Source organism: Mesoplodon bidens, assembly GCF_964165515.1.
Source record: "Mesoplodon bidens genome assembly, chromosome: 14".
NCBI lineage: Eukaryota > Metazoa > Chordata > Mammalia > Artiodactyla > Ziphiidae > Mesoplodon > Mesoplodon bidens.
The window spans coordinates 65,837,567-65,864,166 of record NC_138170.1 but is presented as its reverse complement, the minus strand read 5'-3'; the positions used below and the strand labels follow the sequence as shown (position 1 = coordinate 65,864,166).

The window sequence follows — 26,600 nt, the reverse complement described above, 5'->3', positions numbered from 1 at the left end:
AAAACACTGGAACCACTTATTTCTGAGGCTAATGTATGCCGGCATTTGCTTAGCAGTGTGGGATGGTTAGGCTACAAATGAAGATGACACAGGCTGAGGATAGTCAATATATTTGGGGTTGGGTAGAAGGAAGTAAGTTGTTGTGGAAGATAGAGGTAAAATTTTGGTCAAGAGCTTTCTAGGTGCATTTTTTTCCCCTTAAAACTATATCTTAAGTTCTTGAAGAGTTCTTGGCCCAATTAATTTGAGAGTTTGTTCATTTAGTTAGCATTTCTTTTTCTTTCTTTTTTTCTGGCTGTGCCATGCGGCATCTTAGTTCCCCAACCAGGGATCGAACCTGCGTCCCCCTGCAGTGGAAGCGTGGAGTATTCACCCCTGGACTGCCAGGGAAGTCCCTAGATAGCATTTCTTGAACATACACCATGAGTCAGGCACTGTGCTAGGCACTGGAGATACAATGACAAAAAATGCCCATCCTTATTCTTAGGGAGCCTACTTGGTGAGAAAGACATGTAAAGAAACAGATGTGGTACAGTGCTGAGAGCTCTAATAGAGATGTGGAACAGGCAACAAAAGTTGGTGCAAAGGACAGTGTAATTAACATGACTTGGGGTGGGTGTAGAGTCTCAGGAAAGGCTTGATGGAAGAGGAACTAAGAGATTCATTCTTGAAAGAGGAGAAAGACTGTATGTGGTGGTCAGGGAGGTGTGTGTGTGTGTGGAGGGGGACAAGAGGGCTTGAAACAACTTGCTCTACTTGGGAGCAACTGTAAGTAGTTGATGTAAATGAAGTACGGGCCTAAGGGAATGGGGTGAGGCAGGCTCAAGAGAGGCGGGGCCAGGTCAGGGTTGGTGCCATGCCAATGACCTCAGACTTGAGCCTGGGTTGGACAGGGTTTTACTGAAGGGTTTGAAGCAAAGGATGAACAACAGCCTGCAATATTCACCTGCCAGTTCTCTCCTTAAGGTCTTGATTTGCTCCGTTGGGACTTCCTAATACCCAGGAAGAGTCACTGAGGTTATCATCCTCAAAGGCTTCAAGGAACATTCCACAGAATTAACAGTACAACACAGAGTAACAATTTGGCTCTGGCTTCTCCCTCACACTCCTTCAAATGGACTGAAAATCTGAGTCAAGCAGCAGGGCCACAGAGGAAACAGACTCTCTCCTCAGAGGCCCACTGCTCACCAGTCATTTGAGCAAAGTTACCCTGTGGGTGGAGGAAGGCCCCAGACACTCAGGTAACCTGGTGCCTTTGGGTGAATGGCCTCAAGAAATATCCAAGCCACTGGCAATGGTAGTTCTCACGCCTGGGCTCAGCCTGCTCTATTCGAAAGCTGTGGCCTTCCTTTCAAGCCCTCCCCTTTCTTGCCACCACAAGACTTACCCACTGGCAGAGGGAAAGCTATCAGTAATCTGAAAGCAGTGGGAACTCTCCTCTTGGAGTTGAGTGATGTAAGATTCTCTCAGGAAGAGACATTGCACCAAATCTGTGTGTAGATTTTTGTAAAGCCTTTTAAATGTGAAATCCCTTGGTTGATCAGCTCTTAACTAAGGCTTTGAACCTTAGTTAAGTTAACCTTAGTGCTGAAGAATGAATAAGGATCTCTGGAAGAGAATGAGATGGAGGGCAATCCATGAGGAATAACCTGCCTTAGCTACTCTTCCTGCAAAGGAGAAGGAGGGGAGGAAGGAAAGATGACAGGAGAGTCCTGGGGTCTGAGCCAACAGTAGCCAAAAAGCATAAAGAGCTTGTATGCTGAAATCCACTTGTGCTGGAGCAGAAAATAGTTGCATACATGGACTGTCTCCAGGGAGGTAGGTCCTATCAGAGGGAAAGAGAAAGTATGAAAAGTGCCTGGACCCAGGGTGAAATCTTTTGAGCACTTGTAGCAGGATGTTTGTTACAAGAAGAGGTGGGCTAGGGGTGGGGGTCAAGAGACGCTTCTGTCTGGAGACTGCCTCGGTGGGGAATGGATGGGTTCTGTTGCCACACAAGCCAGTGGGACATACACCTGAGAGTCTGGGCACGCTGAGAGACTGGATGGGGCAGGGTGGCGGAGCGATCACGCGGCCCCAGCACACCACCTCCTTTCTCAGGCTGCCAGGCCTTGGCGTATGTGTCCCCTTTGTATGGGGTGCCTTCCTCTCACTGTCCGCCTGACCACTTCCCTTCTCCCATCAGAGCCAGCTCAGTTGTCTTCTCCATGCCAGCTTGTCACCAGCACCTCCGTGGCACCTGGGCACACACCCACCACAGCATTGCAACTGTCTCTGATGTCGTCCAACACCAAACCTCATTCTGAGCCCCTTGAAGGCAGGATGAACCATCAGAGTCCAACCAGTGCCTGGGACAGAGTAAGACTCATAAACGTTTGTTGACAGAACACATGATAGAATGAATGGGTGAATTCCTTGACACCAGTGGTGTATCACCTAATTCCTCCACCTATTCTTAATATCTCCCTCCCCACTGGGCAACAGTGAAGCTCAGTAAGCACTCCTGAGATGAGAAGTGATTGTTTTTATGCATTTTGACTTCTCTTTGGATATAACATATATTTATCATTATGGAATTTGCCAGAATGCCATTTTGACAAGCTGAGGGGTTTACAGGTATTCACAATTCTCTCATCTTCCTAGTGTTCAATCCATCAAATATCCAGGGCACAGTGGGAAAATGAAAGCAATCAGCTCAAAAGAGCCCCACTACAAGCCTTGGGCTGTCAAATCTCGAAGGTCAAAACTGGCAGAAGCCGATGGTCTTTTCATTTATTTTTCTTGACGCCCATCAATGAAAGCAATCGTGAGTAAAAGTTGTACCTGCCAGGAAAGGAATTGTCCTTTGTACTTAGTGGCAACCTTCACAGTTGAAGTATACTCTGACAGCTGCTTCCTGAGCCCCAGGGAGAATCACACATCTATCCCTGGGCATGGGCAGAGGGTGGGGAGAAGTACTTTTTTTCTTTTGACTGACTGGAGACTCTTCTCTGATCTCAGACTGAACTTTTAATTTTCAGAGCTTAGGTTTAAGAAGACTTGCATCACAGAACTATTGTAAACTGATCTGGTGTCCGTTCACCTAACACAGAACACCCTCTATGTGCTAGATGCCGTGCCAGGCACTGCGAAGAATAAGAAGATGTACAAACCAAGGACTCTAGCTTCAAGGCGCGTGGCCCAGAACTAGATGACCAAATCAGATGAGCTTTTCCTGACTGGTTGAGAACAGGTCTTAATTTCCTCAGAGCCAGGTGCGCTACAAGGGTTCAACTACAAGGCTTCCTCGGGGAAATAACATGAGATTTAAAAAAGACACAGAAGATCTGTGTTCCCCTGTGTGTTACCCATGACTATGGACAAATCACTGAACCTCTTTTCAGTGATTCAGTTTACTCATCACTCAGATTCAGTTTACTCATCTGTAAAATGAGGATAATAATATATACGACACAGATTGCAGTGAAGATGAAATGAGTCGATGGATGTTGATGTACCTGGTACCCTGAACATGCACTGTGCAGATATTTACCGTGAATATTGACAACATAGTGTCTACCTCCTAAGAACAAAAAGAGTGCCATGGCTCTGCTGTTAACCTGGGAACTAGATGAGAGACAATATATGGCATTCTGAAGAACAAGATGCATGGTAGATGGTGGGTGAATAGTGGATGGATGGATGGATGGATGGATGGGTGGATAAATGCATGGATGGATAGATGGGATGGAGACTCCCTCTGACTCTAAAAGGTCAGGCTCTCTCTAGTCCACTATGTATTCTTCTCAGTCTCCATGGTGTTGAAAGCCACAGTCCTTTTGAAGAAAGAATAACAGATGTGTTCTGAGAAGACCAACCAGTGGAGATCAGTCCCATCCATGACCTGGGATACACCCAGCTACCCCAGCTTGGGGGCTGCACAGCAGGCAGGATCAGGCCAGGCTTGGATAACCTTGTCACTAGGATGTCTACCCATAAGGGAGAGAGAAATGACTCTCCACCCTGCACACAAGTCCATCTCTCCTCTCCAAGCTTTCTTTTTAACTTTTCTCCTTCGTGTTTAGTAAATAGTTATAGAAAGCCACCCGCTTATGTGACCAAGCAAGTCAAACTGAGATATTAGCCGTCATTCTTAATTTTTGATGCACATCAGAATCCCGGTGGCGCTTTCTAAAAATTCTTATGCTCATGCCCCTTCCCAAGACTAATAAAATCAGAATCAACTGGGAGGGAATTCAGCTGTATGGATTTTGTAAACTGTGTGGCTCTGATTTGTACCCCAAAGACTTGAGACCTACTATCTCGATGGCTTAAAATCCACGTGCTAGAGAAGACTAGCATTTAATCACTGTTTCAATATTACTACTCAAAGGGGTGAGAAATACGATACATCCAGGCACAGTCAGTGGGACTGGTACTTTGGGGTGCAACCTAGATCTTTCCGAGGGGCATGAAATTGCTAACCTTGGCCCTTCTTACACCCACTCCCCTACAACCCTGAGCAGCCTGGAGGAAGGCTGGCTCGGGAGCCCTGAGAGGGGCAGCTGGGAGGGGGTGAGGGGAACACCCACCCTGCATTATCTAATTTAACTTCACAACCGCCCTATGAGGTGGTTCGGTTATTACCATTATACAGATAGGAAAGCTGAGGCTCCCAGAGACTCAGAGACTTGCCCAAGCCCACACTGTGTGTGGGGCCTACCTCTCCGCACACTTAGGACTGGAATCTCACGACCACCTCTGCTCAGAGAGCTTCCGGCTGCACGACTGTTCCCGTGACAGGGTGTCCGGGAAATATGTCCCTGACAAGCCTAGGTGTGAGTTTTAAGGCTTTTAAAAATCATCTTTAAAGCCTGTGAATGGCTCTCTCTTTTTAGTGTAAATCACCCAGACATTAAAGCCCTTATTGTATATTTATTAGTGTGTTATTCAGACCAAGGGGAAAAGGGAGAAGCTGACACTATGAGTGACTTTGAAAGTGAGAAGAAGCTGGGTCTGAAATTAAAGCATTGTGACACTGCCACTCAAGGGCATCAATTTCAATAAATGATCACCTTTTTAAATTCCTGATCGCGTTTATCCTGTTATCAGTATCTGAGGAGAACTTTGGCCGGGGATGCTGAATGCCACAGGCCTCTGGTTTCCCCACGCTGGCCGGACCTGCCACAGTGCCCTGGGCTGACAGAAGTTAAACCTAGCACAGCCTGGCAAAGGCAGTCAGGCATCTTTTCAGAAGCAAATGCCCTGCGTCATCTTTCCACGTTGCCCTACCCTGAGCCTGTGCCTCACTCAGCCTGCTGAGACCAACCGGTCTGTTTACAGGAAAATCCAGGGTTCTGTACATTAGCGGTGGAAGGTCTCTGTGGGTCAGTAGTGGGTAACTGTCCTGTGTGCCAGACTGGGGGGCCCGTACGTAGAGTCTAGCATTTCCTGCTCTTCCATCCTGAGTGGCAACCTGAGGCGGCGTGTTGGCGTTGCAGGATGGAGGAAGGGGCGGGGGCACTGGAATCTCCACTTCAGGAGGTAAGAAGCTGAGGCAGGGAAGAGCTGTGGTTGTTCTATTACCACACTGCAAATTAGCGGCGGAGCCCCGACTGACAGCACACTTCCTGACGCCCACGAATCAATATCGCTTTGGGTTAAATTACTTCGGCAGGTCTCCCATTAGGATTGTTTCTGGTTTTAAAGCTCGGATCTTTGGTCAGAACTGACTGGTTTAAATAAACAAGGCAGCTGTGTGGGTACACAGCACGGACATGGGTTTTTCTTCACCTGGGCAGGGGGCTGCAGTTTTTAATCTAAGGGCAATGAATTTGAGAATTTCTTGATGCATCTATTCAGCTAGGAGACAGACAAACGAGAGCACAGGAGGACTGGGCTCTGGGGTCCAACATGGGTGTGAGTCCTGGCTTTGTCAGGAGCCTGCACTTTGACCTTCATCGTAACTCATCAGGCCTCTAGGCCTGGCTTCCCACATCAGGAAATCAATGGGACAGATGGAATTCAAGTCTCCTTTGAGTGTAGGGGTTAAGCTCCCACAGAAAGGTGAAGCTTCATGCCATGAAGAATCTTGTTTCTCTGCTACCCACTGGAATGAGCCTTGTTTGTGCTGTGAAAAGGCCCTGACCGCTTATCTTGGCTCGAGCCCGGCTATCACCAAATCCTTTAGGTTTAAAACATCTTTTCAAGAATTAGTAATTCAAAAGATTGGCAACTTCTATCCCCTCAGTGTCCAATTCTTTCCTCTACACACTGTGTAGTTCTGGTCACACATAATAAAGTCCCCAGACACCCGAGGCTGCAGGAGAAACTGTGTGCGTGAAGAGGAAGGAAGACTCGTGACGACGTCCTGGAAGGAGGCCTGGAGAGTCGCTCTTACAGCCTGAGACACCGCCAACCCTTGTGCTTGTGTTCTTGGGTCCAGGAAGGCGCCGATTTCACACTGCCCATTGCTGCTGACTGCTTTCTAGAACAGCTTTCAGCTGAAAGGCAGGGACGTGCTGGAGGCAGAAGCAGGAGCTGGGCTGCCTGTGCTGGCTTTGCTGGCCAGTGATCTTAGCTCAGCCTGTTAAAATTTCTGGGCCCTAATTTAAAAACATCTGCCTAAGCAGATGTTTTAACTTGTTTATCCCTTACTGGACTGGATGCTCCTTGAAAGCCGTGCCTGTGTCATCTCCGGCTGTGTACTCCTAGCACCTATTACACGGTGGCGCTCCATCCACGGGAGTTAAATGAATTATGAGTGAGAAGGATCTAGCACGTATTAAGTATCTACCACAGTTGGGCACAAGGTGAGCCATCTTCCTCATGCCGTTTCACGACTCATCATATTAAATAGGTATTATTATATTCATTCAATTCATGGAACTTCGTGGCCTCTAATTCAGAGTTAAGATGTCCTCTGCCTGCTGGATTCTGTGGCCAGCGGGGCTGGCTGTCTGACAGCCCATTTCTCTGCTTCCTTGCTTCTGTGGCCATTCTGGCCGGGCAGATGAGCAGGCCAGGCACGCGTCATCGGCTGTCCCCTGGGAGGCCCTGGGCCGAGCCAGGCCACCTTGGCAGACTCAGGCGCTCGCGCTCTGAATCATTTAGATGTCACGCACGCTGCTGTGGCCTTCCAGGCGATGAGGAGGGGGGCAGCTGCTGGGGTTCCCCAGCAGCCTCCCCCAGCCTCCCGTGCCTCCACGCAGGCTGCTGCACCGAGTGCTCACGACTTAGTGGTTTCCTGGGGACTTGGTGGCCTCTGACTTGGCTTTCCTCTGAGTCAGGCTCTCCCCAGCCGACTTTGCTGTGACATCTCCCTTCCTCGTCACTACAAATGCCGAATGTTGTTCTTCCAGTAGCGGTCCCCGAACCACCATGTTCTGCTCTGAGAGGAAGCCCTCTGTAGTCATCACTCTCATCACCGCCAAGATTTCACCACACTGATCACTGGGCTGCTGGGGTCATCTCTGATATTAAAGGGAATGAGCTTCCAGCGGGGCAAACTGCCAAGAACCTCAAAACCAACAGATTCTTGAGTCTGACACTGGCTCCATAATCAGAGAGCAGACGAGTCTCAGTCCTCTGCGATCCCCAATTGTAAGCAGAGCAGGGCACAGCAGGTGAGGGTATTAAGTAATGGCCTCCTACATTTGCATCCTGCTCAGAGTGTGCAAAGCCCTTCACATCCTTAATTGCACTGACCCCACATGACCCCACATGACTCCACATGACCCCACGTGACCATGTGAGCTGGGCCAGCATCATCAACCCCACTTTACAGTTGGGGAAACCAAGGCTTAGGTGGGGATGGAACTTGCCTCAGGTCATAGAGCTCATTCATGGAATATCCTTTCATAAACCATCAAAGGCTGGCCTCTGTATCCCTATCACCTCTATGGTCCTAACAAATACAAAATACCCAATAAATGATTGTTCATTGAACTGACGATTGAATAGTGAAATAGGACTTAAATTTAGGGTTTTGATTCAAGGGCATAATAATTTTTCTGCTGCACTACTGTGGTCCAACTGAGCTCTTCCAGCAACGGGTAAAAATAGTCTGAAGTTAGGCTGGTTAGGTTCAGACCCCCTCCTCCCTGTCTAGCCAGTGACCCTGGGCAAGTTATTTGGCTTCACTGAATTTCTTCATCTGTGAAATGGAAGATAATAACAGTATCTGCTTCATTGTGTTGTTGAGTATCAAATAAGAAAAGGCATGTATAGTGCACAGCAGTGATTGGCTAGCACATCTAGGAAGTGTGTAATTAGTGTTAACAATAGTTATTACTATTGTAATAGTAATAACAATTACTATAGTTATAGGGTATTATTGTTATAGGGTAGGGATGGGCCTTATGTGTCTGTGAAACCCAGTACCTGGTACAGTGGCTGGCACATACACATGAGTCTAGGGCTCAAGACACTTGCCTCCCAACACTGACACTCATCATGTGACAGGGAGCAAGTCCCTTACCTCTCCTGGCCTTAGTTCCCACACCTGTGAACTGACATGGTTGAACTGGGTAAATCCCAGGGCTCCTCCCTGTTCTAAAATGCTTTATTTATTTCAGTGGTCTCAGTGGGGAAATTTTGCTCCCCAGGAAACATTTGGCAATGTCTGGAAACATTTTTCTTGTCACAACCAGGGGAGGTGCTACTGGCATCTAGTGGGTAGAGGCCTGGGAAGCCGAGGACCATGCTCAGTACAGTGCCCACAAAAAGAATTATCTGGCCCTAGACGTCCATAGTACCAAGGCTGAGCAACTCAGATCCAAGCCAACATGAATAGCCAGAGCTCTCTGAGTTGCTGGACAAGTGCCTGTGACCTGCAGCTTGCCAGGCCCGGGCAGCAGAGCTCCTCCACGCAGCAAAGCAGTCTACGGGTCGCCCCTTCAGCTGCCCCCTTGTGCCCTCACCACGCTGATCTTGTTAGTGGGGAGGCTAGCTCAGGCATCTTTAATTTAAACTGGAATCACTCTTGCTCATCACCAGACTCCACGATGGCCCTGCCAGGGAGAGGGGAGAACATCTCGGCACAAGACGCACGGAGCTTGGCCTGAGGCAAAGCCCCTGAAGATGTAGGGGCAGCCCTAGCAAAGCCATCAGGTCAATGGGCTTGCCCAGCACCCCTGCTCCCTTTCTCCTGCCTCAGCTCCCACCCTCCAGGGGGCAGACCAATCTTGGTGATGGAAGAGTCACGCTGGGAAGAAAATGCATTGGCCAGCAGGGTGGGCACGGAGCCTGGCAGCCAGGGCAGCCTCAGGGGAAGCTCACAGCCTCCAGCACCGTGCAGTCTTGGTCTCCTTGTTCTCACCACATGTGGAGGAAAGGCTGCCATCACATGCTCCCTGGCTCTCCAAAGAATCTAGATCAGCTCTTTTTGCAAGGTTCCTTCATCTTCCATTTCCTCTTTCCCAACCCCATCCTTTACCCCCTGAATTCCTGCTGAGGGGCTATGGGTTTCCCAAAAGCAGCCCGAATGAGGAAAGGGGAGACCTAGGGTCCAGTTAAGGCAATTATAAATAGGCTGCCTACCTCCTCTCTCTGCCTCAGTTTTCCTGTTTGTTAATGGGAACTCGGTAGTTATGAGCACAGGAAGATAAAGAGGGGAAAGCTCTTAGCAAGCCCCCGTGGCTCGTCACACCGAGGCGCTATCGTTTTCCTGAGGATGCTAGACAGGGACCAGGCCCTGCTACTTAGGAAGTGCTGAAATCCTGCAGCACTTGTCCTCTCACACACATGCTCATTCAGCCTGCATTTCAGGGAGACCCCAAACTCCATGTCCACCTGTGACATCAGTGTCTCCCTACCCGCTACCTAGCACCTCAACAGATTGATTGCCTGAAGTCCCAGCAGCCCCAGGCAGCACTCTCTGGTCTCTGTCAGGCTTGGTGGGGCAGGAATGTTGAGCAGAAGTCAAAACAAACAGCTCATGGGGCTGGGCAAACACATACAGGATGGCACTGCAGCCGAGGCCACCGCCATCCCCACCCATGGATGGGAGACCATGCCATCTAGGGCTTCTCACAAGAAAAGGAGGCTATGCTGGAGGGAGGCTTGGCCATCAGAAGACGGCTCATCCCTAACAGTGGGCAGCTCACACACCTGACATTCCTGGTTTCTGGTGAACAGACACAATTGGTGGTTGGGCCCCTCCCAGCCAGTCCAATGAGACATTTCAGAGGCAAGAAGATAGACACGAGCTTAGGTATGAGGAGAACACCTTTCTTGAAGCCAAGATTTCATTCCTGCTGGGATTGTAGCAGCTTGTAGTTCTTTGAAACACAAATAAATACAGATGGGCCAGTAGCAGGGGAGTGGGGTGGAGACTTTCAAGAAATGAACAAGGAGGCCATATAGCTTTATGGGAATTGCAGTGGGAAGGATGTCCCCACTGACCCAGCACACCATGGAGATGGGTAGTATCATTGTTCACATGGAGCCTTTCTGAAACGTATTTTCTTAGAGGGAAAAATGTGAGGTCTTTCTCTAGCAAACGCGCCACAAAGAAGGATCTCTCACTCTTGTTGATTATCGGAGCAGGGACCCCTCAAAACTGAAGTCTTATGGAATGAGAAAAAAGGCAGGCACAGAGATTCCCTTGTTCAGGTTTGCTTTCCAGTGTCACTACTTCTAGAGGCCTGATGGGTCACTGAGGAAGCATGTTGAGTGTGTCCAGGAGGCTTAAGTTCATGGACATGGGTATTGGGTATGACTTCAATGTTGTGTAAGCCTTAGAGGTTCTAGAGCAAGTCATGTTCCTCTCCTGAACTGATGCCGTGTGGCATCCCTGACCTATTCTGCTGTGGCGTCCCACACTGCTGTAGGACCTGCCTGGGCAGCCACAACTGTGTGCTCTCTCCCTTCCTGCCAAATTTCTTCTGGTACAACCCAGTTTCCAGCATAATAAATTACTTTCGTATTGGCCTTTTAACACTCCCCTTGGCTGTTTTCTTCTTGGCTCCATCTAGACTTTGGGAAACGAATATCTTTAATACCCACTCATTAAATGTCCACTCTGCCAGCTGGTCCTCTGGCCTCTGGAAGGACCGTCAGCCTGGGCAGCCAGAGGATCCCACAGATCAGTGCCCAAGACACCATGCAGGGAATATTAGCAGTAATGGCTCAATCTGGACCCTACCCATTAAAGGAAGATTGTGAGTTTTAAATAGATGTCAATTAAGTATGTGTCAAATTTCCACGGTGTTCTGGGAATTTGTAGCCAAAAGCCAAATCTCCATTTACATAATGGATCTTGAACATGGGGAAGGACTTACCCATGCTTTCCTGGAGTGGGTACCAAGGGGATCTCTCTTCCAGCCTCATTGTGGGGCAGCAGCTGGGCGACGTACCTCCCGGAGGGCTGCAGGTGCCTGTGCACCGAGACGGCCAGCCTGCAGTGCTCGCTGCTGCTCCTCATCCATGGACTCAAGATGGTGTGCTTGGAGTTCATCGAGGTGTTGAGGAGGAGGAAGGCGCCTGCCAAGAGACAGGGAAAGTGACTCTGCAGTGTGTCCAGAAGGGAGGACCAGCACAAGCTCGGTGGCGGGATTTAGAGACCAAGGGCGTCAGAGTCAGCGATGCTGGAGGCCTTTCTCACCTTCCTTACACACACCTGGCCCTCTTCCCCCTCTCTTAGGTCGTCTTTGTAAAAAGCAAAGCCTGAGGCAAGAGGATGGTGACCTGGGACTTGGGCTTTATCATCAGGCAGATCAAGGTTCTCACCTTAGCTCCCCTACTTACTAGCTCTATGTTCTTGAGACTCAGGTCCCTCATCTGTAAAATGGGAATGAAAACATCTACTTCAGTGGTTGTGAGGATTATGTGAGGTAAGCATGGAGAGCACATTACCCAGTTTTAGGTAGAGAGGAGGCACCCTTATAAAATAATCAATTATTTGATTTCGACTGTCTTCTAAGTTAGAGATGACAACTCACAGATTCTTTCCCAGCCAGTAGGCACAATTAACAAAGTCCCATAAGAAGCAGAAGGCTAGGACAGATTATTTAATCCCCAAAGAGTGATGAGAATCAGAAACTCAACCCAAGTGCTAAGATGTTCTTGGTGGAGGAGGACAGCCTAAAGAGAGTCCCTCCCTACGTACACGTTCCCAGAGTAGAGCCAGGACAACAGTTCCTTCTTATAAACATCCATGTAGCCTATCTCCACACCTCACAAACCAGGACACTCTGGGGTATCTCAGGCCACGCTATGGGTCACAGTTTAAATCAGAGCTGACCTGAGTTCACCATATCACACTCAAGCCAACTTCGGACTCAACTGACATCTGTTGGACAATTCAGAGTTTCCCAGGAATGTATGGGTTGGCTCTAGGCTTCCCAAATAGTTATGACCAGTTCAAGGTTTTCTCTGAGAGGTGGGTGGCTTATTTGGTTCACTTATTATGTAGCTAAGATCATGGCTCCCACTCCTTTGCTTTCTAGCTAAGTGATCTTGGGTAAAGCATTAACTTTCTCTGGTTTCAGTTTCCTCATTAATAAAATGGGGTGGGAAGGGTTGGCTGAAGTCAATAATCTCTTAAGATTCATTTCAGCTCCTGAGTCTATGCATCATATGTATTTGCAACTGGTCTCCACAAAGACAGCCCTACAAATCCCTCCTGGTGCCATGCCTGTAGAGTTTCCCTCTGGGGCAAGCCAACCCTAACTCCAGTAGCACAGTCCAAGAGACCTAAAAGAACCTTGTATTCATGGGGATTACTGTCAGCATAAAAGCATGGCACCATTTTATTGTTCCCAGTGTTCCTTCTGATGCATTAATTTTACTTGCTACACTCTGCATTGAAGTTTTGGACCTTTAGATGCTGCTCCTTTTGCAGTGAAAGCCTAGTCCCACAAGATCCCCAACTCCTGTCAAAACCAGCTAACAAGTGCTCAGCCTTCTTTAATCACCCCCCAGCGCTTTGAATTAGTCTCCTTCTGCAGATAACCCAATTTACCGAGTAGGCAAAGGAACTAGCAGCCTACAATAAAGAACGATGCAGATGAAAGAAGGGGATTCTTAACCAGAAGCAAAGCATTTCCAAGGACACATATTGTGTCAGGAATTTGGAGAGCTGCAATATTCTAGAAGTAGATAAATGTGACTTCTAGTTACAATCAGGATGAGGTCAGCACAAGACTGTTTCTGAGTTGAATCAGGGACTTGGGTCAGTACTGGAAGCTGAACCCTCTGTAATTACTGGGAAGTTTCGGCATGGCCTATGGGCCTTTGAAAAGTGCTTTACAACCCTCAGTAAATAATCTATATTATTATCCTGTTTTACCATGGGGGAGACATTCTTGTCACAGGCACAGAGGTAAAAGAAAGGAATTAGAATTAAAGACTCAGAATTAGAAAGGACTTTAAATATTGAAAGCTATGTGGGATTATTAATAGATGAAAATAGGAAATGGGACCAGAAGGAATTGGAGGTACTTTTAAATGTTTTCCTCCTCCTCTATCCCAGTTTTGCCTTGAAAACATAGAAGTTATATAAACATATTCAAACAAAGTAAATTAAACAAATGCATATTAACAAATTCAGTGTTTTAGGTAGGAATATGACTCATTTAAACTTAGGGGCCTTTCCAAAATTTGTCTCTAATAAGGTAAACTATTGCTTCTGATACTGTTTAGATTGGGGTTGCCTTTAGTTACTTTTTGAAAAGTGCTTCTAAATAATTCTATCCCCACAGGGATCATCCTTTGATGTGAAACTGTTTTTATAAATAAGAGGCTACACCAATGCTGCTGATGTTCTTGGTTATCCACTCCTCATCCAATTCATTATTCTTTCTTGCCAGGTGGGGTACTATAAGTCTGATTAAATGTTCATGTCTCAAGCCTTCATTTCAGTTAAGAGTGAACTTGGCTTTGAACACGGAGTTTTGTAAGCAGAGATCCACTGGCCGTGTCTTGGGAAGAGTTTCCTTTCTTTACAGAAGGAATGGTGTCACTCCCACCACTATTTCCTTCTTGCTGCCTTGAACGAGGTTGTGACAGCTAATATGTAGCAACCACCTTGTGACTATATGGAAAAAGTTAATACATTTACAAAGCCTGACAATGTACAACTGCTGAGCCCATGCTAGAAACTGTCTTTTTCTATGATTTATTACAAACTAAAATAGCAACTTTCTACTTGTTTTAACTATCACGTCAAGTCTTGCTGCTATCAGCCAATTCTAACTACTTTATATGAGTTTATATAAAGTTCTCATTTGTGGATATTAAAGTTATAATTTAAAAAAAAAGGACTTTACGATGATCTAATGTAATGTCCTCGCTTTTCTAGAGAAGCAGACTGGAGATCAGAATGAGGAAATGACTTGCCCAGTTTTAATTTGAAAGTCCAGAGACCGACCAGACTCCAGGTCTCTGGACTCCTAACCAGTGCTCTTTCCCTTGTATCTTTCTCATTGTCCCACTGTATTCTTTATCCTAAAATATGGCCAGGGTGCCTTGCGGGCAAGTTGTATATCTCAGGAGCCCAGACAGATGGGAAGGGAGAAAGGCGGGCAGATGGGTACTGCACCAAATCCATTTGTTCACTGGCTTCCTTACTCCTTTCTGCCCTCAAATTTCATTTATTGGATGCCTGCTTTGAGCAAACATCCAACCACTGGCTCTGCCCTGGGGACACAGACATGAGCCAGACACAGTTCTGGCTTTCAAGGAACTCGAGGTCCCATAAGGGTGATGAGATGTCTGCACTAACTTTACTCAAAAGTAGAGGTTATAGAGTCATAAGACACATAAGAGATAAAGCACTTTGGGAGGCTCCACGAAAGAGACATTAGGTTCAGTTGGGAAAACTCATAAAGAAGATGACCTTTGAACTAGGTCTTAAAGGGAGAGAAAAACAAGGATATTGGCAGAAACAGCTGTGTAAGAGTTGAGAGGAAGAGGAGTCAAGGCAGAAATGTAGAAAATGTGTAGTGGCGTTTGGCTGCAGAGTGACACGTGTGACGAGAAGGCTAGGAAATAAGGAAGGGCAGTGAGTGGGGACCAGACCACAGAGAACATTTCATTCCCAGCTAAAGATGTCCAGCTTTACTTTGTGGATAACAGGGAGCCAGAAACGGTTTTTGAGCAGGACAGGGACATCATCAGGGTGGTGCTTCCGGAAGACTAATTTGGTATGGTGGGGGGCAGGAGGGATCAAAACTGACCCAACCTCATCCTCTACCACCAGTTCACACTAGGCAAGGATGAGACTAAATGCAAATGTGATGTGTTTACTATGTTACCTTTGTAAGCAAAGGTGCTATGTTAGGGACAGACTTTGGGACTCTACCGGGGCTTCTAACATTAAGCTAGTGTATATCTTTTCAGAGCAAGTGAGAGCCCTGGAAGCATCTCTGGGGGCACAGTCTTGCTGCAGACACATTGGGGGTGCATTCTGGGGTTAGGATGAAGCCACACATGCCACGTATTAGGGAGCAACAATTGTGTCTCGGTCTGAGACCCTACTCTGTTATTTTATTTTATTTTATTTTTTTACTCTGTTATTTTTAATTGGTGGAAAGTTGGATTGAAACCAGTTTTCTGAGCTACTAAAAGAAAGAATGTGGGCAAAATAAAGGAGGTGCTTCCCTTTTTCTCAGAAAGATTACATGCAAGTGTGCTTGTGCGTGTGCGTGTGCACGAACGCGCACACACACACGCACCCCTGCGAAACTCAAGTTCCCAGCAGGAGCAAATCAAGCTGAAGTTGCTGGGGCTTTGGGGCTCATCCTGTACCTCCCTCCTGGGTGTGGAAACACATTTAAATTCTTTCCTGTGATTCAGTACCTCAATAATGAGACTCTCAAAGTTGACTGGAAGATGGATTACTTTTCCAGTTCTAATATGTGAGATAATGTTTATATGAATTTTATTTTTTGCAACTGGACTATCAATAAGGGACTGAGCTTAAAGTATTTTCACTCTCAATGAAACTCCATAGTTAAGAGCTCTCTCTTCATCAGCAGCTTTCCTCTACCTCCAAAAAATAAAATAAAAGGAAAAAATACATTTCATAAGCTCCTTGGGATATTGTCAGTATAAATCTTTTAAAGTCAGTGAGAATTTCTCTCTCCTCTCCCTCTTTCCCTGCTTCCTGTTTAGTTTGTTCAGAATAGCTTGGGGCTATGGGAAGGCTCCTGGGGTGCCTTCTAACTAAGAAGGATGGCCTGGCATCTCACAGACCTTCCCCCAGTGTGGGCCGAGGAGGGGTGGAGAGGCAGATCAAAGAGCCCTGCTTACACGGTGCCATGATCATGGTTTCCTTATTATTGGATTGTGTTGATGTGTTCAATGATTAAATATGAAGTGGTTATTATTTTTATCTCTGGTCCCTGGCATAGGGATGTGTTGCTCTTATCCCAGCCAGCAGGGCTCAAAGTATGAGCCAGAAACCAAGGTGCATGAATATTGAGACCAGACAGACTCTTTCATATTCAGGCTCTATCTCTATCCAGTTCTAGGCTTTAGACAAATTATTTAAACTCTTTAAGCCTTAGTTTGCTCAGATTTAATATGGGTATAGCCTCCCTCATATGGCTGTCGTGGAGATTAAATTAAACTACATGCATGGAGTGGCCAGTACAGTGCCTGGCCCTTAGTAGGTATGTGAGGAATGTTGATTTCCAGCTTTGAGGGGTGTCTCAGTCTGGAGCTCCTTTTATCTATCACTAAACTTGGAATCAGAAGGACTGAATTTGAGCCCTGGCTCTGCCACTACCAAGGTTCCTTTGTTTGTAAAATGAAAAGGTTGGATAGTCTCTCTGAAGACGCTTAGAGCTCCAAATTGTCAGTAATTCTATCTGCCTGCCTAGAATATTATTAATCTAAAGGAAACGTGTCAAATCTCCAAGCCCCTGAAGACTTCTTCTCCTAATTCACCTCTCTGAGGCTTCTATGCCCAGTTTCAATCAATTGGCCAAATATTCTGTAAACTGGGGTTCCCTGCCCTGCTTCCTCTCTTCCAATTCACATGAATGCATCCCTGGGAAGGGCTCCTGTCCTAGCATCATTTGTTTCTGTAGATGCCGATGCTATAAGGCTGGTACCACCTCTAAATGTCTCGTATTTAACACAATGCTTGCCATATGGCAGGCACTCAATGACTTTAAAAATGAAAGTAATTTATACATATGGTGAGGGGTCAAATAGTTCAGAGTAGCTCATAATAATAATTAAAAAAAAACACACTATCCCCAAATCCTGCTCCTCTCACCAAATCCCAAAAATATTTTTAAGGATTTCTAATTTCTTTTGGCAGCTGCCTTCATGATTCTAGATATTATGATCACAGAGTTATTTGTTGGTGCAACAATTTTGGCTCCTTAACATTGATGGTACAGTAAAAAAAAAATGATACTATCCCCCTTCTAATTCTTTATTTTTTTAATCCTGTTTTACTTTTTTATTACTTTCCTTTTCATGGCAACTCTTCATGGCAAATTTATCACTTGTGCCATCAGCTTTAGACAGTATCACCTGACTCTCCTCCCTGGAAGATGATGCTATTAGTCTTCCTGCTCTTCTGCATTTTTCCACGTCCACCTCCCAAGGCAGCTATGTTTTCCTCTATATTGTCAAGGTTGTGTAAGAATGATTAATTCTTGGGTTTTGTTTATAGGTTGATGCTACATGTTGAAAATCAATAAACAGAGCTTTTATACTGAAAACTATATATATATATTTTTTTCACTTCAGTGAACAGTGGTTATATTTATAAACGTCTTTATAGGTCCAGTAATGCATCCCACTCCACAGAGAATGTTTCTAACATCAAGAGTAAATGAATAGTCATTCTCTCTCTCTCTCTCTCTCTGTCTTATATCATCACTTGTCAAAATTGTGGCACATTATAATTTGCCTTATATTTATTTGAATCAGGAGTCTCTTGTGCACTTTGTTTTTTCAGAAATTTCTAATTGCTTTTCTCTTTTATTTATTTTCTATTTGCCTGTTGCACCATATCGCTAGCACTTCTACACATTCCTTGAAAAATCTCTCCCTTCTTCTTGAAGACGCTGACACCCTGTTTTTAATTTGTACCAGTTGCTTTCTGGGCCTCCAGTACAGCTATTATTCTGGAATTCATTTTCACTGGAGCTCTTCCATTAGTCCCACCATCCTCAGGAAATTTCCTCAGGGGAAAGCTTCTTGGCGAATCTTTGAATATCTGCAGTATTTTTATTTTGTTTTCATACTTGGTTAATAGATTTTCTGGCTATAGTTTATAGATCAGAAATTTTGCTTCAGAAACTTGAAGGCCTAGCTTTAGTGTTGTCTAGCATCTGTGTGACTGAGGTAAAGTCTGAGGCTGGTTTTACTGTTAATTTCTTTGTAGTCAACCTGCTTTTTTTTTCCCCCTTTGGAAGCCTTCAGGATCTTTCTTTAACACGGAGGTGCTGAAATTTCAATACAATGGATCTAGGAATGGATCTCTATAAAAATTCTGCGGTAGCATTTGGTGGGCTCTTTCAATCAGAGAACACATTTCTTTCATCTCTGGTAAATTTGTTTTATTATTTCTCTGATATTTTCATTCCCCTCTTCTCAGTCTTAAATCTTTCTGAAGAGATTTATCTCTCAAGTTAACTTCTATTACCTAATTTATCTTTGTTTTCTCTGGAGTCAATTTTTTTTGCTGCTATTTCTTTTTCATGTTTCTGGGCTATCATATGTAGGGTGGTCCTGGATCAGCCCCTCATATAGAAACAGGAGAAACTAGGAGCACAGATAGAAACTTCTCTGCACATAGTCAGTGCTTGCTCTCCATGTCAGAATTGGCCTGATGGCTGGTGGGGGGCCGGCCACGCTGCAGTGCCTGGTCCCCAACTCCAGCCTCATGGACTACTCACGCTCTGCATGAACCATGAACACGCCCACTAGCAGCCCTAGTTCTCCCAGTCCACTTGAATTTTTAGAGAAGAGCCCCCCGTTTCTCTCCCTCATGGTTAGGCACCCTGCTATGTTTTCATCTGGGAAAATGGGGTTAAAAGGCGGCAGAGACAATATGGGTTAACCACACCACAGAGGAATCTCATTCTTCCTCCTGACTCTCATCTTTACTTCAGAGGATCCCTTATCAGTACTTGTGGTGCCTCCCAGCAGATGGGCTCCCTCGCCTGCTCTAAAGGGAGCATTTTCTCAGCTTTGGTCACTTTATTTCCTCCATCAACAGCTTCCAACTCCTCTTTGTGCTCTAGAATTCACTCATGGTTCCCTTCCTGTTCTGTTTGCTATTCAGGATTTATTCCTCTGTTGAATCCCTTATTATTGCTTTAGTGGGACTGCAGGAGAGAAGAAGACAAATGTGTGCTCAGCCCACCATCCTGAACCATAAGGCTCTTAATCATATTCTTTGCATGAGAACACAAATAAACAAATGCATGAATGGACAGATTTCCATCTCAATAAATCACACACAGTTCTGGCACCTCTGGCTAATTGTCTATATTGCAATTAAACTACTAAATCATTATTACAAGCTATTGCTTGATAATGATGCCATTCATATTATGTGGGGCTTAAAGAACAACAGAAGTTTATTTGGCTGGAATATGGACAGAAGAAGTGCAATGTGCAGACACATGTCACTAGGTGCAGCATCAGGGAATAATGCCGTGCCATCCCTCAGAGTATGTTCCACAGAACACCAGCCCCACAAGGTGTTAATAGGTAGTACGAGAAAGCTCTGGGATCAAGTAAGTTTGAGGATTACTGAGTTAAACAAAAGTAAACAGGTTCTTTCCTTGCAGGATGCCTTAGAACCTTAATATGCCATTAAGATTTGTGACTCTTCAAAACATAAAATGAAATTTCCCAAACTCCTTTGGGCACAGAACTCTTTTGCTATTGTGTATCATGTACCATGGAATATGCTTTGAAAACTCTACTCTATTCTATTTCTGCTCTAGAGACCATTTGCAGAAAGTGAGAAAGGAAAAAACCATCATGATAAGAATGAAGGTAGTGTAGAAGTGAATAATATATCTATATCTACATCTATGTCATCTCTTAAATCTTAAATCTTCTCTCTTTGTATGACTTTCAAACTGTCCTCTCATCAAAAACCAAGAGTCTTATAGCAGAATCATGCTTTTGGAAAGCCTCCTCTGGGTTACTATGTTCGTCTCTCTACCTGAGGATACTTAAAGATGCTACATTCCATATCTGACTTTCAGAATGTCAGAGCTAGAAACAAACATGGTGGTCACATAGCTTAATCCCTTGCTGTACTGGGGAGAAAACCAAGAAGCAAAGAAGTTAAACACTTGCCTAAGGTCACGCTGCAGATTAGTGGTAGATCTGGAACCAGGAGCAAGGTTTTCAGACACCCTGTCCACTGGAACACCCAGTATCTGCCTGCCCATAATAGAGTTTTATGATGATATTTTTGGTCAAATGTTCTATGGCTTGGTCTCCAGTTGCCCCAGACATCACTTTCTTTCTTTGCACTTTCACAGCTCTAAGGATCGGGCTCCAGTAGACTGCATCAAGCCCATTTATCTGACTGCCCCATATCTAAAGTCACAGACTAAACCCTGAGCAGGTTGGGAACAAGATGGATGAGTTATCCTCTGGAAATCACTCATAGGGGCTTAGGGTAGTTCCCCCAATCTGGGAAGTATTTGAGGGTCTCCTCTGTTCACGTGGTCTTATGAAGTGCCAAACCAAATTGGGACCACTGAAAGAGTTCCTTTATTGTTTATTTTTCAAATTCGAATTCTGCTACCCCATGTAATCTCAACCCCGGCTTTAGGTTTTAGTTCAAAGTTTTGAAATTTAGAGGAAGGAATAGGTGGGATTGTCCTCATTGCCATGCCTTGCCTAAAAGTGGGATAACTTAGGAATCCAGACTTAGAGCCCTAGGGAGTTATTTAGTCCAAACTTTTCACCTGGCAGGTGAGGACGTTCAGTCTAGGGGGTTGAAGGGATATGCCTGGGTTCCATAGCAGGCAGCTGAGCTGTGTTAGGACACAGCTCCTACAGTCCCAGCCCTGTGCACTTTTACTGTCTCACTCTGCTATGATGTCACACACTTGGAATTAGCTCTGCTACCCTCCACCGCCAGAACTTAAATGTATTGCTTTACTGCACCTTCATCAGGAAGTACTTTGAAGAGAAATGGTATGGGTTTTTGAGATCTTATGATTGGAAAAACCAAGTGTGTTCATTAAGGGAGGAAAGGGAGGTAGAAGGAGTTGATTTTTCTTAACAGTATTATTAATCTTAACACTATGAGTTCAGTTGTAGTGTAAAGTGGTAGTACATTTGCCTATTTGGTGGATTTCTGTAAACTATCTCTCAGGTCTAAGTTAACTGAGGCAAAATGTTCCCTAGAAATGGTAACATATATTTATACTTGTGTGTGTATACAGTGAATATATGTATATTTGTGTGTGTGCATGTGTATACATACTCTATATGTGTGTATATATATATAGATAGATACATACATACATACATACATATATTTACATGTATATATCCATGTGTATGTTTATGTAGATCTCATTTTAGATCTCTGACCCTGTTAAAAAGGACAAACCTTTTTTTGGGAGGCATATATTTTTTTGTGTTTGTTTTTTTTAAACCAACAGGTTTCATTTAGGAAAAAAGGAAAAGGCCAAAAATCTCTACATACTCTGTGTGGTTCTGTGTCCTGGAGACTCAGCAAAAAAAAAAAAAAGATAATAGAAGACAAAGCAAATAACTAGAAGGAAACAAGTTGAAGTGCTGAGAAACCTCTTTTCCCTAAGAGCTTATTGCGATAATCCTCAAGCAAAATGGAACAGCACTTGATTTGATGAGACAGAGAAAGGAGAAGCCAAAGGAAAACTAAACATTTGATTTAATTCAAAGAGAAGGAGGAAGAAGAGATAAAAGTATTTGCCTGAGGCGGGGTAGGGAAGAGAGGAGTTAGGGGACTAAAGTGCCTTCGGTGTAACAAAATCCACTTTGGAAGGAGAGAAGCACGAAATGTAGTTTTCTTTTTTTTTTTTTTTAACATCTTTATTGGAGTATAATTGCTTTACAATGTTGTGTTAGTTTCTGCTGTATAACAAAGTGAATCAGCTATATGTATACATATATCCCCATATCTCCTCCCTCTTGCATCTCCTTCCCTATCCCACCCCTCTAGGTGGTCACAAAGCACCGAGCTGATCTCCCTGTGCTATGGGGCTGCTTCCCACTAGCTATCTGTCTTACATTTGGTAGTGTATATATGTCCACGACACTCTCTCACATCGTACCAGCTTACCCATCCCCCTCCCCACGTCCTCAAGTCCATTTTCTACATCTGCGTCTTTATTCCTGTCCTGCCCCTAGGTTCTTTTTTGTTTTTTTTTTAGATTCCTTATATATGCGTTAGCATATGGTATTTCTTTTTCTCTTTCTGACTTACTTCACTCTGTATGACAGACTCTACGTCCATCCACCTCACTACAAATAACTCAATTTCGTTTCTTTTTATGGCCGAGTAATATTCCATTGTATATATGTGCCACATCTTCCTCATCCATTCATCTGTCAATGGACACTTAGGTTGCTTCCATGTCCTGGCTATTTTAAATAGAGCTGCAATGAACACTTTTGAATTATGGTTTTCTCAGGGTATATGCCCAGTAGTGGGATTCCTGGGTTGTATGGTAGTTCTATTTTTAGTTTCTTAAGGAACCTCCATACTATTCTCCATAATGGCTGTATCAATTTACATTCCCACCAACAGTGCAGGAGGGTTCCCTTTTCTCCACACCCTCTCCAGCATTTATTGTTTGTAGATTTTGTGATGATGGCCATTCTGACTGGTGTGAGGTGATACCTCATGGTAGTTTTGATTTGCATTTCTCTAATGAGTAAAGATGTTGAGCATCCTTTCATGTGTTCGTTGGCACTCTGCAGATCTTCTGTGGAGAAATGTCTATTTAGGTCTTCTGCCCATTTTTGGATTGGGTTGTTTGTTTTTTTGTTATTGAGCTGCATGAGCTGCTTATAAATTTTGGAGATTAATCCTTTGTCAGTTGCTTCATTTGCAAATATTTTCTCCCATTCTGAGGGTTGTCTTTTGGTCTTGTTTATGGTTTCCTTTGCTGTGCAAAAGCTTTTAAGTTTCATTAGGTCCCATGTGTTTATTTTTGTCTTTATTTCCATTACTCTAGGAGGTGGGTCAAAAAGGATCTTGCTGTGATTTATGTCAGAGAGTGTTCTGCCTATGTTTTCCTCTAAGAGTTTGATAGTGTCTGGCCTTACATTTAGGTCTTTAATCCATTTTGAGCTTATTTTTGTGTATGGTGTTAGGGAGTGATCTAATCTCATACTTTTACATGTCCCTGTCCAGTTTTCCCACCACCACTTATTGAAGAGACTGTCCTTTCTCCACTGTACATTCCTGCCTCCTTTATCAAAGATAAGGTGACCATATGTGCGTGAGTTTATCTCTGGGCTTTCTATCCTGTTCCATTGATCTATCTTTCTGTTTTTGTGCCAGTACCATACTGTCTTGATTACTGTAGCTTTGTAGTATAGTCTGAAGTCAGGGAGCCTGATTCCTCCAGCTCCATTTTTCGTTCTCAAGATTGCTTTGGCTATTCGGGGTCTTTTGTGTTTCCATACAAATTGTGAAATTTTTTGTTCTAGTTCTGTGAAAAATGCCAGTGGTAGTTTGATAAGGATTGCATTGAATCTGTAGATTGCTTTGGGTAGTAGAGTCATTTTCACAATGTTGATTCTTCCAATCCAAGAACATGGTACATCTCTCCATCTATTTGTATCATCTTTAATTTCTTTCATCAGTGTCTTATAATTTTCTGCATACAGGTCTTTTGTCTCCTTAGGTAGGTTTATTCCTAGATATTTTATTTTTTTTGTTGCAATGGTAAATGGGAGTGTCTCCTTGATTTCACTTTCAGATTTTTCATCATTAGTATATAGGAATGCCAGAGATTTCTGTGCATTAATTTTGTATCCTGCTACTTTACCAAATTCATTGATTAGCTCTAGTAGTTTTCTGGTAGCATCTTTAGGATTCTCTATGTATAGTATCATGTCATCTGCAAACAGTGACAGCTTTACTTCTTCTTTTCCGATTTGGATTCCTTTTATTTCCTTTTCTTCTCTGATTGCTGTGGCTAAAACTTCCAAAACTATGTTGAATAATAGTAGTGAGAGTGGGCATCCTTGTCTTTTTCCTGATCCTAGAGGAAATGGTTTCAGTTTTTCACCATTGAGGATGATGTTGGCTGCGGGTTTGTCATATATGGCCTTTATTATGTTGAGGTAAGTTCCCTCTATGCCTACTTTCTGAAGGGTTTTTCTCATAAATGGGTGCTGAATTTTGTCAAAAGCTTTTTCTTCATGTATTGAGATGGTCATATGGTTTTTAACTTTCAGTTTGTTAATATGGTGTATCACATTGATTGATTTGCATATATTGAAGAAACCTTGCATTCCTAGGATAAACCCCACTTAATCATGGTGTATCATCCTTTTAATGTGCTGCTGGATTCTATTTGCTAGTATTTTGTTGAGGATTTTTGAATCTATGTTCATCAGTGATATCGGCCTGTAGTTTTCTTTCTGTGTGACATATTTGTCTGGTTTTGCTATCAGGGTGATGGTGGCCTCGTAGAATGAGTTTTGGAGTGTTCATTCCTCTGCTATAGTTTGGAAGAGTTTGAGGAGGATAGGTGTTAGCTCTTCTGTAAATGTTTGATAGAATTTGCCTGTGAAGCCATCTGTTCCTGGGCTTTTGTTTGTTGGAAGATTTTTAATCACAGTCTCAATTCAGTGCTTGTGATTGGTCTGTTTATATTTTCTATTTCTTCCTGGTTCAGTCTTGGAAGGTTGTGCTTTTCTAAGAATTTGTCCATTTCTTCCTGGTTGTCCATTTTATTGGCATAGAGTTGCTTGTAGTAATCTCTCATGATCCTTTGTATTTCTGCAGTGTCAGTTGTTACTTCTATTTCATTTCTAATTCTATTGATTTGAGTCTTCTCCCTTTTTTTCTTGATGAGTCTGGCTAATGGTTTATCAATTTTGTTTGCCTTCTCAAAGAACTAGCTTTTAGTGTTATTGATCTTTGCTATTGTTTCCTCTATTTCTTTTTCATGTATTTCTGATGTGATCTTTATGATTTCTTTCCTTTTACTAACTTTGGTGTTTTTTGTCCTTCTTTGCCTAATTGCTTTAGGTGTAAGTTTAGGTTGTTTATTTGAGATGTTTCTTATTTCTGGAGGTAGGATTCTATTGCTGTAAATTTTCCTCTTAGAACTGCTTTTGGTGCATCCCATAGGTTTTGGGTTGTCGTGTTTTCATTGTCATTTGTTTCTAGGTATTTTTCTGATTTCTTCTTTGAATTCTTCAGTGATCTCTTGGTTATTTAGTAGTGTACTGTTTAGCCTCCATGTGTTTGTATTTTTTAAAGATTTTTTTCCTGTAATTGATATCTAGTCTCATAGCGTTGTGGTCAGAGAAGATACTTGACATGATTTCAATTTTCTGAAATTTACCAAGGCTTGATTGGTGACCCAATATATGATCTATCCTAGAGAATGTTCCATGAGCACTTGAGAAGAAAGTGTGTCCTATTATTTTCGGATGGAATGTCCTATAAATAACAATTAAGAACATCTTGTTTAATGTATCATTTAAGGATTGTGTTTCCTTATTTATTTTCATTTTGGACGATGTGTCCATTGGTGAAAGTGGAGTGTTAAAAGTCCCCTACTATGATTGTGTTACTGTTGATTTCCCCTTTTATGGCTGTTAGCATTTGCCTTATGTACTGAGGTGTAACTATGTTGGGTGCATAAATATTTACAATTGTTATATCGTCTTCTTAGATTGATCCCTTGATCATTATGTAGTGTCCTTCTTTGTCTCTTATAATAGTGTTTATCTTAAAGTCTATTTTGTCTGATATGAGAATTGCTACTCCAGCTTTCTTTTGATTTCCATTTGCATGGAATATCTTTTTCCATTCCCTCACTTTCAGTCTGTATGTGTCCCTAGGTCTGAAGTGGGTCTCTTGGAGAGAGCATATATATGGATCTTGTTTTTGTATCCATTCAGCCATTTAATCCATTTACATTTAAGGTAATTATCGATATGTATGTTCCTATTACCATTTTCTTAATTGTTTTGGGTTTGTTTTTGTAGGTCTTTTCCTTCTCTTGTGTTTCCTGCCTAGAGAAGTTCCTTTAGCATATGTTGTAAAGCTGGTTTGGTGGTGCTGAATTCTCTTAGCTTTTGCTTGTCTGTCAAATTTAGATTAATATCTCCATCGAATCTGAATGAGATCCTTGCTGGGTAGAGTAATCTTGGTTGTAGGTTTTTCCCTTTCATTACTTTAAATATGTCCTGACACTCCCCTTTGCCTTGCAGAGTTTCTACTGAAAGATCAGCTGTTAACCTTATGGGGATTCCCTTGTACGTATTTGTTGTTTTTCCCTTGCTGCTTTTAATATTTTTTCTTTGTATTTAATTTTTGATAGTTTGATTAATATGTGTCTTGTGGTGTTTCTCATTGGATTTATCCTGTATGGGACTCTCCGTGCTTCCTGGACTTCATTGACTATTTCCTTTCCCATATTAGGGAAGTTTTCCACTATAAT

General features: G+C 43.6%; 1 protein-coding gene across 1 annotated transcript in view; it reads right to left on the bottom strand.

Annotated features, from left to right (window-relative positions):
• The window catches only part of ALK (ALK receptor tyrosine kinase), a gene marked incomplete at its 5' end in the record, with an annotated part of 708,017 nt that overhangs the window by 314,929 nt on the left and 366,488 nt on the right, over nucleotides 1–26,600 (bottom strand). The window contains one exon of the mRNA XM_081254750.1: nucleotides 11,262–11,463. Within this exon, the coding sequence (XP_081110876.1) occupies nucleotides 11,262–11,463 (202 nt within the window). The remainder of the gene's footprint in view (nucleotides 1–11,261; nucleotides 11,464–26,600) is intronic.